Source organism: Bos mutus, chromosome 15, assembly GCF_027580195.1.
Source record: "Bos mutus isolate GX-2022 chromosome 15, NWIPB_WYAK_1.1, whole genome shotgun sequence".
Classification (NCBI taxonomy): Eukaryota; Metazoa; Chordata; class Mammalia; order Artiodactyla; family Bovidae; genus Bos; species Bos mutus.
Genome location: NC_091631.1, coordinates 32,409,475 through 32,424,229, shown reverse-complemented (window position 1 = coordinate 32,424,229; position 14,755 = coordinate 32,409,475). Strand labels below are relative to the sequence as shown.

The 14,755-nt window shown below is 39.9% G+C and overlaps 1 protein-coding gene and 1 pseudogene across 1 annotated transcript; both read right to left on the bottom strand.

The window, feature by feature from the left end:
* Nucleotides 1-2,114: 2,114 nt before the first annotated feature.
* LOC102267852 (E3 ubiquitin-protein ligase TRIM22-like) lies at nt 2,115-2,949 on the bottom strand (annotated as a pseudogene).
* On the bottom strand, nt 2,917-8,581 carry LOC102267576 (tripartite motif-containing protein 5-like). The gene is given in 5 exon segments (XM_070383096.1): nt 2,917-3,336; nt 4,529-4,551; nt 7,268-7,363; nt 7,925-8,298; nt 8,301-8,581. Coding segments are annotated over 5 exon segments (717 nt in total). The 5' UTR covers nt 8,347-8,581; the 3' UTR covers nt 2,917-3,158.
* Nucleotides 8,582-14,755: the final 6,174 nt, after the last annotated feature.

Below are 14,755 nucleotides of genomic sequence, written 5' to 3'. Positions count from 1 at the left end.
AAGACATGGGGATCCCACCAAGCCCTGGATGGATATCCACTGAGGAATAATCCCTCCTATCTCAATGAAAGAAAACAACAGACTTTTCTTTCTGACAGCTTTCACCTTATTGCAATAGTAAGTCTGATCAGAGCAGACAACACTTAGCTACAAAACTGGTAACAAATCCCACAATTACACTTCTGAGTCTTAACATATCATTGGGAATGATAAATTTTAAAAATTGGCAAAGTGACAAATCAAAATTCAATTTCAATGAGACAGATTTACTGCAGAAAAATTTTTAAAAATAAGAAAAGGTGGGACTTCCCTGGCAGTCCAGTGATTAAGATTTGGCATTTCCACTGGAGGGGGAGTGCCAGTTTGATTCCTGCTCAGGAAACTAAGATGCCATGTGTCTCTTGGTGTTGGCAAAAAAAAAAAAGAAAAAATGCTATTTATACAGAGAAAGATTTATTTAAAAATTAGGTAAGATTGAAAGAAAAGTATAATCTCTTAATCAATGCATTCTGTTTTTTAAAACATAGAAATGGAAATAATTTTGAAAGGCAACTAGCATATATTCTTAAAGATTTCAGATTTCAGTGAAAGGGAACCAAAGAAAGAAGAGACACCCTATGGGACTACTCCCTCATGTGCAAGAAATTACAGGTATTGTTTCAAACATTGTATTGTTTAACTTTCACAATACTAATCAGGTAAATTTTGTATAACTTTTTTTCTTACAAATGAGACCCTGAGTATCACAGAATCTAGTTTACTTGCTAAGAGCCAGTGTGTAGAAACAGAAAAACTATAATAAAATTCTAACAATCTGTGACAGGGAGAGCTGGTTGGAGTAGTCTGGACAGAGGGACAAATGTGTCTAGGATCTGGAAAAAGAGAGGTCAATAAAAAGTAAAACAAAACATTATGCCCCTGAAAGCACAAACCTGTTTAATAAGACACTGACAAATGTTTTATTTTTCATTAATTAATAGATCAAATATTTAAGCTGAGACACTTAGATACTTTACATTTAGTAACATTTATCTTCTCACAATGATTTTATGTATGGTTCAATTTTTATATCAAAATTACTTTAAGAAAATAAGCACAGTGTTTAGGGATGTTATTTAAGATTATACTGCTAATGTGTAGAGAGACAGGTCTTGAACTCAAATACTCTGGACACAAAACTTCTGCTCTTAGTACATACCATTTATGATATTTTCTCCTTAATTCCTTGATGAATAAGGGACATCATGGATAAACAGAGACACTGTTCAGCACTCATTCTTTAGAGAATGACTCCTAAACTAGGTGTTTGACAGTGTGCAAAAGTTGTTGAAAAGCTTTCCTTCTTCTTAGCAGTCAGTGGCAGAGGAAATGAGATTGTAAAAATTTGGCAGAGACATCCCTTCAATACTATTCTTTCTTTATGAGGCAGCAGTCATTTTTCCTTAGGATATGGGGAATGATGAATTAAAATTTTCTCCTAATGCAAAAATGATATTGGGAAAATATGATACAAACAAATCTTGTACCCTATTGATGAATTGTTGTTGTTGTTATTTAGTCTCTAACTCATGTCTGACTCTTTGTGACCCCATGAACAGTAGCCCACCAGTCTCCTCTGTCCATGGGATTTCCCAGACAAGAATACTGGAGTGGGTAGCCCTTTCCTTCTCCAGGGGATCTTCTTGACCCAGGGATTGAACCCACCTGCATTGAAGGTCTCCTGCATTGGTAGGCAGATTCTTTACCAATGAGTCACCAAGGAAGCCTTTGATGAATTAAGGACATTTAAATTGAACAAGATGGAGGGGTGGGGCAATAGTAGATAAGCAAAGGTGTCTTCAGTTCAGTTCAATCAGTTCAGTCGCTCAGTCGTGTCCGACTTAGAATCACACATATGTCCATCACCAACTCCCAGAGTTCACAGACTAATGTCCATCTACAAAGAATGCCATGATCTCATCCTCTGTCTGAATCCCTCCCAGCATCAGAGTCTTTTCCAATGAGTCAACTCTTCGCATGAGTGCCCAAAGTACTGGAGTTTCAGCTTTAGCATCATTCCTTCCATAGAAATCTGCACATATATCAAGAGACACTACAAAGAAGTGAGTGTGAATCTAAGGAAGTTCAAGAGTTTGGCCATCACAGAGTTATGGGAGCATTACATTTCCCAGGATTGAAATATGGAAATATTTTCTGAGTAAAGGAAGATGAAGAGAGTTTATAGATGAGAATTCCTTGGTTTGTGACATTGACAAATAAGACATCAGTATTATAGTCTAGGAAAACCCCAATACAATGGGGAGGAATACTCAGGGAGAGGGTTAAGATCAAGGGACCTGAGGAAGAAGACTCATCAAAAGCATCATATTCAAACTGAACATATTTTTTAACCCTCTAATCCAGTAGTTATATTTAGGTTGATATCTCCAATAGACATATTGACAATTTCCCTTGTTTTCAAATAGAAACTTCATCTTATATCCATGCTGTTTTCTACCATATACTCCCAGGATCCAGGCAGGTTTTTCTGACACATCTGCCTCCCAATGATATTTCTGTGATGTGATAACTGGGGAGCCCAGGACACCATGATCTTCAAAATCATCATTCTTATATATATTGTTTGGTTCCAAATCACACACATATCTCAATTGCTTTTGGTCCTCAAAAATGGCAAGGTCCTAGCAAGAAGATTCAGGAACATGTGAACTGTGGGAAAATTACAGAGTTGGATTAGGTCTATGATGTAGGTTTATTTGTAACACTGTAAAAGGGATCTTTAAAATAACTTGAATGGAAAGGTGTGTGTGTGTGTGTGTGTGTGTTGGGAGTGGAAATGGACATCTTAAAATATGAGATGTAATAGAAAATGAAAAAGTCTAAAAGATGATGAAAATAGGGTGGCTTGATAACATTGTGATGTTTCCTTACCCCAGTAGCGTTGCACATCTGTCAGCCCTGAAATAATAATAATAAACCATAATGTTACATATAAGCCAGGGAGTCAGCTCTGAAATCTATTTTTTTCAGATTAGGGGAAGGGCTGTGGTGAGGTACTGAACTGATGAAAGAGAAATGAACAAACACTTGGTCACTTCCCATAAATATGACCACATTGTCAGCACAAAGTATCTGGGCTTTGCTATCTCTATCTACATCTAGAAATTGGAGGCTGCTCCCCATTTTACCCCATCACAAGAATTCCACAGACACCCACTTAGGTAGCACTCCTCACCATTATACACTCGCTGTACATCTGTCAGATCAAGAGCTGAACACATTCTCCTTTGTCCCTTGGGGAGAGTTCTGGGCTTCTTCAGGGTTAAGGTTTCACTCCTAGGGAAGGAAAAGATTGACCCCCACACGACTGACTTCTTGTTCCTCTAAAACCACTGACTTTCACTCCACTGATGCACTTGAACTGTCTTGGGAAAGGAGAGACTGGACACCTGACTTTGGCACCAGAAGGAATGTGCTAATGTCCACCTTCCTAGTTACCCTCCGTGTGACCTGGGACTGTACTGACCTGTCAGAGGACAGTTTCTTCCTTCTTTAGTAAAATCATTAACTTCTCCCTCTCTAGCTCCTAGAAAGCATGTGAAATTATTTGAAATAATATTTTGGTACCATAAAAAATTAATTTGTGGAAAAAAATCCCTGCATAGATACATGTTCCAGGGAGGTGTCAGAAAGTTAGGTAGCAGGACCTGGCTCCCAGGTGTTTGAGACATACCAGGTATGAGAACACTGTCTAGAGAGTCCCCAGATCTTCAAAGTCTGCTCCCCAATACACAGGGTCTCAGAACACCCTGAGATCTCAGGTTCTCTGGGAATAATGACAAACCCTTGAGAAACAGGACATTAGGAATACTAGAGTAACAGTGGTTTAAATTTGATGTTTTGTAAAAATCTTGATGCTACCATGTACATGTGGAAATTCAAACACAAGGATGCTAACTTTCCATTCTGCCTTGTAGAGTATATGAGCAAGATGGATCAACTGTTTGTAGCACAGCCATAATAGTCTTTGATATTCAAGTCTGTTTTTGGAAATCTAATCAGAAAGGTATAGAAGGGCCAAGTCTCTTTTCTATACACAAGGCAAAATTCAAATATAAAGGAGTTCTCTCCAATTTGGGTGCTTGGCCATGATAAAGAAGACATGACTCTCCCAAGGTAATTCAAGCACCTACTAAATATGAAAGCTGAGTTGCATAAAGACACCAAGTGTGAATTAAATATTTGAGGTCACAGGAGTCTGTCATTGCAACGTCTTATTCCTATTATGGCTACTGACTAAACTCTGTGACTTTCAATGACTGCAATTATCTACAGTAGAAGTTGGTCCATTCTTAATCATTAGGAAAAATTTAGCCTTGATTTGTGAACAGAAATTGAAGGCAAATCTATATACCACTTTTTTTGCCTTGAGCATTGTTTCCCTCTAATTGGCCACCAGATAAATCTAGTCAGTGATTTTAATTATTTTTATTCCATAAATGGACTATCTCTGGTCTCCCACACGTACCTTTTCATGATGTTGTTCACATCCTAGTGAGGAAAAAAACATGAGTCAAGGAGTAATAGGTCCTCCCACTTAGAAATCTTCATTACATCCCCACCACCCCTGATTGTGTGAATAGGATTGTCTCAATGTGAGAGCAAAAGTAAAGACAAGAGCAAGGCCAATCATTCTAGAAGACTCTTGTGATGCTGTCACATTTTCAACAAAGGTGAAATAGCTTTGACACTTGTAAAAGCAGAAGGCTTTTAGTATGTGCTGATGAGAGAACATAAAAAACCAACATATTCACTTTCCTGCAAAGGCATAAAATGGCCCATGAGGTTATTTGAATATTTAATGTTTCTTTAATTTATTCAACAAAAGTATCAAGTGTTATACTATTATTTGCCAAACTTGAAGTCAGGCTTTGGAGAACCAAAGAGGAATACATAATCCTAATATTCTTCACGCTATTAACATGGCTTTTATGAGGCTGGAAGTAAACAAATGTATTAATGTATGTGTTTTTCATGTCTCTCTAGCGTCATTTTACACACTATCAGTGATCTCTTTCACTCCCTTAAGTTCAGTATACGCATGGGCAGTTGATTTCCAAATCTTTAATTTTACTCAGTTTTGTCTCTTCAGTTCAGTTCAGTTCAGTCGCTCAGTCGTGTCCAACTCTTTGCAACCCCATGAATCAAGGCATGCCAGGCCTCCCTGTCCATCACCAACTCCCGGTGTTCACTCAAACTCATGTCCATAGAGTCGATGATGCCATCCAGCCATCTCATCCTCTTTTGTCCCCATCTCCTCCTGCCCCCAATCCCTCCCAGCATCAGAGTCTTTTCCAATGAGTCAACTCTTTGCATGAGGTGGCCAAAGTACTGGAGTTTCAGCTTTAGCATCAGTCCTTCCAAAGAACACTCAGGACTGATCTGCTTTAGAATGGATTGGTTGGATCTCCTTGCAATCCAAGGGACCCTCAAGAGTCTTTTCCAATACCACACTTCAAAAGCATCAATTCTTTGGTGCTCAGCTTTCTTCACAGTCCAACTCTCATATCCATACATGACCACTGGAAAAACCATAGCCTTGACTAGATGGGCCTTTGTTGGCAAAGTAAACCCTCTGCTTTTGAATATGCTATCTAGGTTGGTCATAACTTTCCTTCCAAGGAGTAAGCATCTGTTAATTTCATGGCTGGAATCACTTTCTGCAGTGATTTTGGAGCCCCAAAAAAGAAAGTCTGACACTGTTTCCACTGTTTCAGCATCTATTTTCCATGAAGTGATGGGACCAGATGCCATGATCTTAGTTTTCTGAATGTTGAGCTTTAAGCCAACTTTTTCACTCTCCACTTTCACTTTCAACAAGAGGCTCTTTAGTTTCTCTTCACTTTCTGCCATAACGGTGGTGTCATCTGCATATCTGAGGTTATTGCTATTTTTCCCAGCAATCTTTGTCTCTTAAATGCTTATTAATCTATTCAGTAAAAAATGAGTCACAAGAATCAGTAATTTAGGATGTCTAATATGTAAGTTACTATTCATCAACTAAACTGCCTCCTCTCTTGTATCCCATTTTCATAATGTAACCAATAAGCACTCAGTCACTGTCCAAAAACTAGAGCATTTATCTGCACTTTAGTTTGTACTGAATCAGTTTTGTTCAAGTCCTTAACAGTTTATAGCTATCTAATTTTCTTAATCATCAGAGATGTTGTTTTCTTTGAGCAGATATTTATCAGTATATTTGATGTCTTTGTTATTAGACTTATTTCCATGTTACCAAAAACTAGTACAACAGCTGGATCCACACACACAAAAAAACAAAAAACAAGTCTCTCTGCTGTTTTCTTTTATATGACAAAAATCAAAGAAAACTGCAATAAGTAGAAAATTTTGTGAATACAGTTACAACTTTAATCAATGATTAATTTTGAAGCGCCAAACTCGTCATCAGAATCTGGTCTGTGTCTTTCTCCAATTCTATTTACTCCACCTATGTTGACTTTGGAGAAGGAAATGACATCCCACTCCAGTATTCTTGCCTGGAGAATTCCATGGACAGAGGAGTCTGGTGGGGTATAGTCCATGAGGTTGCAAAGAGTCAGACACAACTCAGGGGATCTTCCCAACCATTCTCAGTTAATGAAGAAAACAAAAATCTCCTGCATTGAAGGCAGAAGAAAAGAACAGCTGAGCTATTATTCTGAAAAAGTTCAGATGGATTAGAGGATTGAGCCATATTAAAAGCAAATGTGTTGTTCAAACAATGAAGAGTGGTACAGGAAAAACACATTTTTACTGATGGAATCTGATACAGGAATGGAATCCAGGAGTAGATCATGATGGGATGACAAATGTCTAAATTAGAAGAAACTATTAGACAAAAAAAAATATACAGGTTCAAAAATAATCTGATATTTTATCCCTTTTTAACACAAAAGATGCTAGTCAAGGATATGGAGAAGAATGAAAAACTAGCCACCAGAATGCCAAATAAAATGATAAATTTAACCAAATTAAATGGCATTATATTAATACTCCCATTTGCAGTCCACTTGATCTCAGGGTTATCTACAAGACATGATTTTGAAATGACTAATCAAATGAAAAACATCAGAAGTAGGATATAGGAAAGGACTAATCAAATGACAACTGTCAGGGAACACAGATTCTGGCCTTGCCCAGTGTTACCTGCACCCAAGATATCTGTCTAAACATCTGTCTAAATCCCTCAGGAAGTGCCTTCTCCTACCTTCCAGGCAGCAATGTCTGCTCTGACTGTAACTTCCAACTCCTCAGCTTCCAGCTGCTTCTCCCTCAGCTTCTCTAGAGCTTCCTGGAGTTTCTTCTGTGAGAAAAGAACCACACAGAGTCAAGTTATGGGCTTTCTCAGCATCACTATAGAGGATAAATGAGAGAGAAGTGAGGCTGATTTCCAAAGAGAATCCACTTTACAAAAACTGTAGAGAACAGCTACTAGAATCTATGACCTGGGAGAAAACCTGAGGTGGGGAATGTATTCTTAAGACTCAAGAGATAGGAGTCAGCATTCTCTTTCCAAAGAAGACTGGTTGTCTTTGTTCTAGAAACCTGATCCTGCAGCAGGGAAACCACACACCTCAATCCACCCAGTGTCCTCATTACCCTCCTGTTTAAAGTCATCATGAGAGCTTCTTTGGGCATCAGATCTCCACCTATTTCTGACTAAAAGTCTGTGTGTAGGATCATTACTTTGTAATTGAGGGAATTCACAGAAACATCCCTCACACATCAGAACGTGGGCATAGGATGAAAAGAGATCACAGGCCTCAAGTCCATGGTGACCAGGTAAACAAAGTCCAATGCAAAGTGAAGATTTCCCCTCAAGTAACACTTTATGATCTGTCTTTCCTCCATTCCGCTCTCTTACCTGATAGTCCTGGGCAACATCTTCCATGAGGAATGTGTGGTGACCATGGTGCTCCTGGGACCGTGCACAAAGCCAGCAAATGACTTCCCTGTCCTCCTCACAGAAGAGCATGAGTTTCTCTCCATGGCGCAGACAGAGATTTCTCTCTTGCTCCACCTCTGGGCTCAACTTGACCTCTCTGAGCCTCTGTACTATGTTGGCCACATGCCTATTAGGCCTTAGGTTCCCAGGCTCATAACTAATTCTGCACACAGGGCACCTCCTGTCCTCGTCTTGGTCATTCATGGACACCATGTTGTTTGCAGTGATGCAGGCTTGGCAGAAGCTGTGGCCACAGTCAAGGCTCAGGGGTTCTGTCAGAAGCTCCAGGCAAATGGGCAGGTCACCTCCTGCTGTAGGTTCACCACAATTCCTGAAGCCATGAGAGCTGCTCAACTGCTCCAACTTTTCCTGACTTCTGAGGGTTCTCTTTCTCAGAGATCCCTGAGTGTTGGAAGGTTTAAAAGGGGACCGAGTTAGAAAGATAGAAATGCAAGATACCAGTTGTGAATAAATCAAGTACAGTCCAAGACCAGATTATTGAGGAACAAAAAGTGAACCATGAAGATACAAGATAAAAAGCTTGGTGACCTGGCAAAAAGGACATTTCATAATACTTTTAAATTTTTTATTTATTTTTTTAATTGAATGGGAATTTGCTGTATGACTCAGGGAACTCAAACCAGGACTCTATACCAACCTAGAGGGGTGGGATGGGGAGGGAGGTTGGAGGGAGGTTCAAGAGGTTCCGAACATATGTATATCTATAGCTGATTTAAGTTGATATTTGCTAGAAACCAAAGATCCATAACTAATCTAGTCAAGGCTACCTGGTTTTTGGTCAGAGGTCCTGTATGGATGTGAGAGCTTGGACTGTGGCCACAGTCAAGGCTGGGTGCTGAAAAATTGATGGCAAATGGGGAACCTCCTGGTGTTGGAGGTTCACCACAGAGTCCCTTGGCCTGCAAGAGAGCTGCAACTGTCCATTCTCCTGAAGGAGATCAGCCTCAGAGATCCCTGAGTTTGGAAGGAATGATGGGAAAGCTAGAAATGCAGATACTTTTGTGAATAAATGGGAAGAGTTGAAGACCAGATTATTGAGGAACAAAAATGACCATGAAGATGCAAGGAAAAATTGGGGGCAGGAGGAAAAGGACATTTCATAATACTTTTAAATTTTTTATTTATTTTTTTTCATTGAATGGGAATTTGCTGTATGACTCAGGGAACTCAAACCAGGACTCTATACCAACCTGGAGGGGTGGGATGGGGAGGGGTTTGGGAGGGAGGTTCAAGAGGGAAGGGACATATGTATATCTATAGCTGATTTATGTTGATATTTGACAGAAACCAATACAATTCTGTAAAGACATTTCATAGTAATTTTAAATACTTTACTCTTGATTCATGTCACATGACAAATTCCATCCTTATCTGTGGAATTATTTTTATTATTTAATTTTACTAAACAAAAGGATGACCTGACACTTTTTCCACTAAGATCCTTATGTGACCCACCATCTTTCCATGCCCCAAATATCCTCAGTATCAAAATATCAGTATGACTGTCTCTTGTACTTCAGTAAACTCGCCTTAAACGTTCTCTTATCACATAGACCTGCTCTGAAGACTTAACACAATGTAATCATTGTCATCATTTGTTGGATGTTTACAATGATTTCCCTTATTGTCATGACATAATTTTACTATATGACAAGGATTCCCAGGTGGCTTAGTGGTAAAGAATCTGCCTGCCAATACAGGCGATGCAGGTGACTCGGGTTCAATCCCTGGGTCACAAAGATCCTCTGGAGGAGCAAATGGCAACCCACTCCCGTAATCTTGCTGGGAAAATCCCATGGACAGAGGAGTCTGGCGGGCTTCAGTCTATGAGGTTGCAAAGAGTCGATCAAAACTGAGCACACACATACAATATTTGACTATGTGTGTTTGTACATGGTGAAAGCAAACCCATTATCAGATATGTAAAGAGAGATGGTGACTCACAAAGATCACGTATCTTCAATACAGAGTGGAACTAAACCTAATGTATTAGCGGTCCTCCTTTAGGGGCCTGTCTCCTACCCATTGAGCTAATCAAAGACAAACAAAGGCAAATTCATGGACTCAATTAATACCCAATGCAGTGGGGGTGTGGAAGTGAAGAAGGGAAGAGATACAGATCACTTGGGAGGTACTGGGAAGTCTTAGTGGCTGAACAGTGATTTCACCTTGGACTGAAATTAGGTCAAGGATATTGATAGGAGCCCAGAGATGTGTGTGTGTAAGAGGATTATAGGCAGGGAGGTAGTATCAATATACTCAACCAATCACACAATTCAGGTATCTGAAAACACATAAACACAGGAGAAATAAATGTAAGTCTTGAAAAAAAAAAAAACTCTCAATATGTTGGGCAAGATCATTCGACTAATTATCACTAATAAGTAACATATGCTAGCAACTAGACTAATATCCATAAAAAGAAATATGAGTCTAAACAGAAGATTTAAACCACTATTAATTTGATATTCACCTGGAAAGTAAGAGTAAATAAAAATTCAGTCTTAGGTGCATATATATATATATATATACTTGTATACATACAAAAGAACAAATGTGGAAAACATTACCAAAAAGATGCAGATGTTGTTTAGAAATCAAATAATTGGAGAAAATAAGGGCTATCCAAGAATTTCAGCTTGAAAATACAACAGTGAAAGTGCAAACTGAAGAAGATAAAGGAATATGGAATGAGAAAGAAGAAAAAACGTTCCAGGTAGAGGAAATGAGTTGTGTGTGGAAGACACATCATCTTGTATGAGTTTGAAAAGGCCAGTGTGGCTGCTGTACAGAAGACTGCAGGGCTTTCTGCATCACAAGAGGCTGCAGTGACATTAAACATGACACTTCCCAAACTGTATAATTTTCAGGGACCCATCTCCAAGAGTCAGGAGAAGTTATCAATGTTTTCCCATCAGAGAGGAGTAGGGGCATGACCAGCTGTGCCCTTGGGCTGTGAGATGTTGGATGGACCCAGTGTGGAATAGGGAGGATCAGGTAGGATGCAGGCACAGTTGCTCAGTGGAGAGATGAAGATAGTTCGAGGGACAGGGTGATGAAGGAAATGCTGGGCAGCAGGTGAGAGTGAGAGATAAGAAGAGGTATAAGGACAAGATTGGGAGTTGGATTAGATATGTGGGGACAAGGGATAACACCAGTCCTGGAATCTTTCTTCCTGTAAAGGTAATATTGGCTTACTCTTCTAGGTTTTGTTATTGTTGTTTTTTTTTTTTTTTTGTGTTGTGTGTGTGTGTGTGTGTATTTTGTTTTTCTGGGAAGCCTACTGCATTACAATAAAGTGAAAAGTCAGCAGACTTTTGAAAGGGTAACAGGCAGAAAGGCCAGGGATCTCCAAACAGAGGAAATAGGCTGCAAGTGTCAGACATCTTTTATGTCTCCCTTAAGCGGCAGGAGGAAACAAACTACAAGTGTCAGAATGTTTTCCTTCTCTATACAAAGTTAAAAGAAGGTTTCTCTTAAAATTCTGTGTTGCCATGATGACACCTGGTTCCGCATGAACTTTTTTCTCAAACCTTGAGTTTTTCTTATGGAAATGTTTTTCATAAGCTATGTTAATGAAACTATGTATTTGCTTTGGAATTTGCCTTTCTTCAGACTTCCCTGGCTCAGAAAAAGCATCTGCCTACAATGTGGGAGGCCCAGGTTCGATCCCTGGGTCGGGAAGATCCCTGGAGAAGGAAATGGCACCACACTCCAGTACTCTTGCCTGGAAAAGTCCCATGGACGGAGAAGCCTGGTAGGCTACAGTCCGTGGGGTCACAAAGAGTCAGACAAGATGGAGTGACTTCACTTTCACTTTCACTTTGCCTTTCTTCAAAGTGGTTCCACCTAAGACTAACATTTTTCCTTTTCTCAAATCTTGGGCAAATAATAGCTCAACAAACCAGTATTGATATCAATTGTTTGATGGCTGGGGGATGATACACCTCATGCCATCCTATCTCAAAAATGCATATTGTGGGAGAGGGGCCTGGTGAAACACCCTCAGCCTTGAGGTGTCTCTCTTATCTGATTAATAGCTTTCTAACAGACATAAAACAGCTTGCTAAAACTAGCAAGGGGGGGCACTATTTCTTCCCCTTTCTGATGTCTATGTCAGAAACTTTGTCTATCTCTTTTATACTTTAATAAAAATTTGTTAAACAAAAGCTCTGAGCGATCAAGCCTTGTCATTCACCCCGGATTGAATTCCTGTCCTCCGGAGGCCAAGAATCCTGGTGTCTTTCACGGCTCAGCAGCAACCTTTCACTTTAAGGCCACATTTTTGACAGTAAAACTAGTTTAGATGTACATTATTTATGACATTTTGGCATTTTGTCATGTCCGACTCTGTGGACCCCACAGACTGCAGCCCATCAAGATAACACGTTAATGAATATCAAGGTCAGGGTAGATATTATATCATTTTATGGCTAAAGCTTGGCTTAAAATATGGTGAGGGGCCTCCAATTATTTCTCATCCTATTCAAGATCCAGCTACTGCTGAGATGCATCAAGAGCCTATAAAGAAGGGAGGCACAGAGCATGCATTCAGACATGAAATGGCAAAATGTATTTTCCTTGCAGTGCTCCAAGGATCTAATATCAAAGCAGCTAGATCCACAAGAGACATGAAGGAACTAGTCCTCATACCTGAAGGATGACACCCCACCACTCTCTAAGCAGTGATACAGGCTTCCCTTGGCAACAGGAAGATAGATGTGGGAACATGAGTGGCATCTGCCTGATGAAACCTCAAGTCCTTTGACTCCCATAATGTCAGAAGCTTGATCCTTACCTTTGATCTTTTAACTTGGAGCTCATTAAAATACAAACTGAGAACACCTCAGATATAACAGCCAAAGACAAGCATCAGTTGAGTCAGTTCAGTCAGTTAAGTCGCTCAGTTGTGTCCGACTCTTTGCGACCCCATGAACTGCAGCACGCCAGGCCTTGGAGAAGGAAATGGCAACCCACTCCAGTGTTCTTGCCTGGAGAATCCCAGGGACGGGGGAGCCTGGTGGGCTGCCGTCTATGGGGTCACACAGAGTCAAACACGACAGAAGCGACTTAGCAACAGCAGCATCAGGCCTCCCTGTCCATCACCAACACAGAGTTCACTCAAACTCACATGCATCAGTCAGTGATGCCATCCAACCATCTCAACCTCTGTCATCCCCTTCTCCTCCTGCCCCCAATCCCTCCCAGCATCACAGTCTTTTCCAATGAGTCAACTTTTCGCATCAGGTGGCCAAAGTATTGGAGTTTCAGCTTTAGCATCAGTCCTTCCAAAGAATACCCAGGGCTGATCTCCTTTAGAATGGACTGGATGGATCTTCTTGCAGTCCAAGGGACTCTCAAGAGTCTTCTCCAACAACACAGTTCAAAAGCATCAATTCTTCAGCGCTCAGCTTTCTTCACAGTCCAACTCTCACATCCATACATGACCACAGGAAAAACCATAGCCTTGACTAGATGGACCGTTGTTGGCAAAGTAATGTCTCTGCTTTTCAATATGCTATCTAGATTGGTCATAACTTTCCTTCCAAGGAGTAAGCATCTTTTAATTTCATGGCTGCAATCACCATCTGCAGTGATTTTGGAGCCCCCACCAAAAAAGTCTGACACTGTTCCCACTGTTTCACGATCTCTTTCCCATGAAGTGATGGGACCAGATGCCATGATCTTCGTTTTCTGAATGTTGAGCTTTAAGCCAACTTTTTCACTCTCCACTTTCACTTTCATCAAGGGGTTTTTTAGATCCTCTTAACTTTCTGCCAAAGGGTGGTGTCATCTGCATATCTGAAGTTATTGATATTTCTCCTGGCAATCTTAGTTCCAGCTTGTGCTTCTTCCATTCCAGCGTTTCTCATGATTAACTCCGTATCTAAGTTAAATAAGCAGGGTGACAGTATACAGCCTTGACGTACTCCTTTTCCTATTTGGAACCAGTCTGTTGTTCCATGTATAGTTCTAACTGTTGCTTCCTGACCAGATACAGGTTTCTCAAGAGGCAGGTCCAGTGGTCTGGTATGCCCATGTCTTTCAGAATGTTCCACAGTTTATTGTGATCCACACAGTCAAAGGCTTTGGCATAGTCAATAAAGCAGAAGTATGCCAGCAAATTTGGAAAACTCAGCCAGTGGCCACAGGACTGGAAAAGGTCAGTTTTCATTCCAATCCCAAAGAAAGGCAATGCCAAAGAATGCTCAAACTACTGCACAATTGCACTCATCTCACACACTAGTAAAGTAATGTTCAAAATTCTCCAAGCCAGGCTTCAGCAATATGTGAACTGTGAATTTCAGATGTTCAAGCTGGTTTTAGAAAAGGCACAGGAACCAGAGATCAAATTGCCAACATCTGCTGGATCATGAAAAAAGCAAGAGAATTCCAGAAAAATATCTACTTCTGCTTTATTGACTATGCCAAAGCCTAAAGGACATAAAAAGACAATATTTACACAAAAAGGGAAAATAGTAAGATCATAGAGATGACTTTCTTCTTTTGTGACTGCAGTTTAACTGTTTCTCTAAACATAATATAGCCACAAGGTGTGAATGTTATATGAGAAAACTTCACTTTCCCCAAATAGAACTGGAATGTGAAATTGGGCTTTGTAATATTTCCCAGGAAGTCATCTACTATTATTTAATATAAATACCTTACAATACTAGCAAAGTAAAACCTGAAAAACTAAAGTAACAAAACAATTCTAAAGCCTTGTAG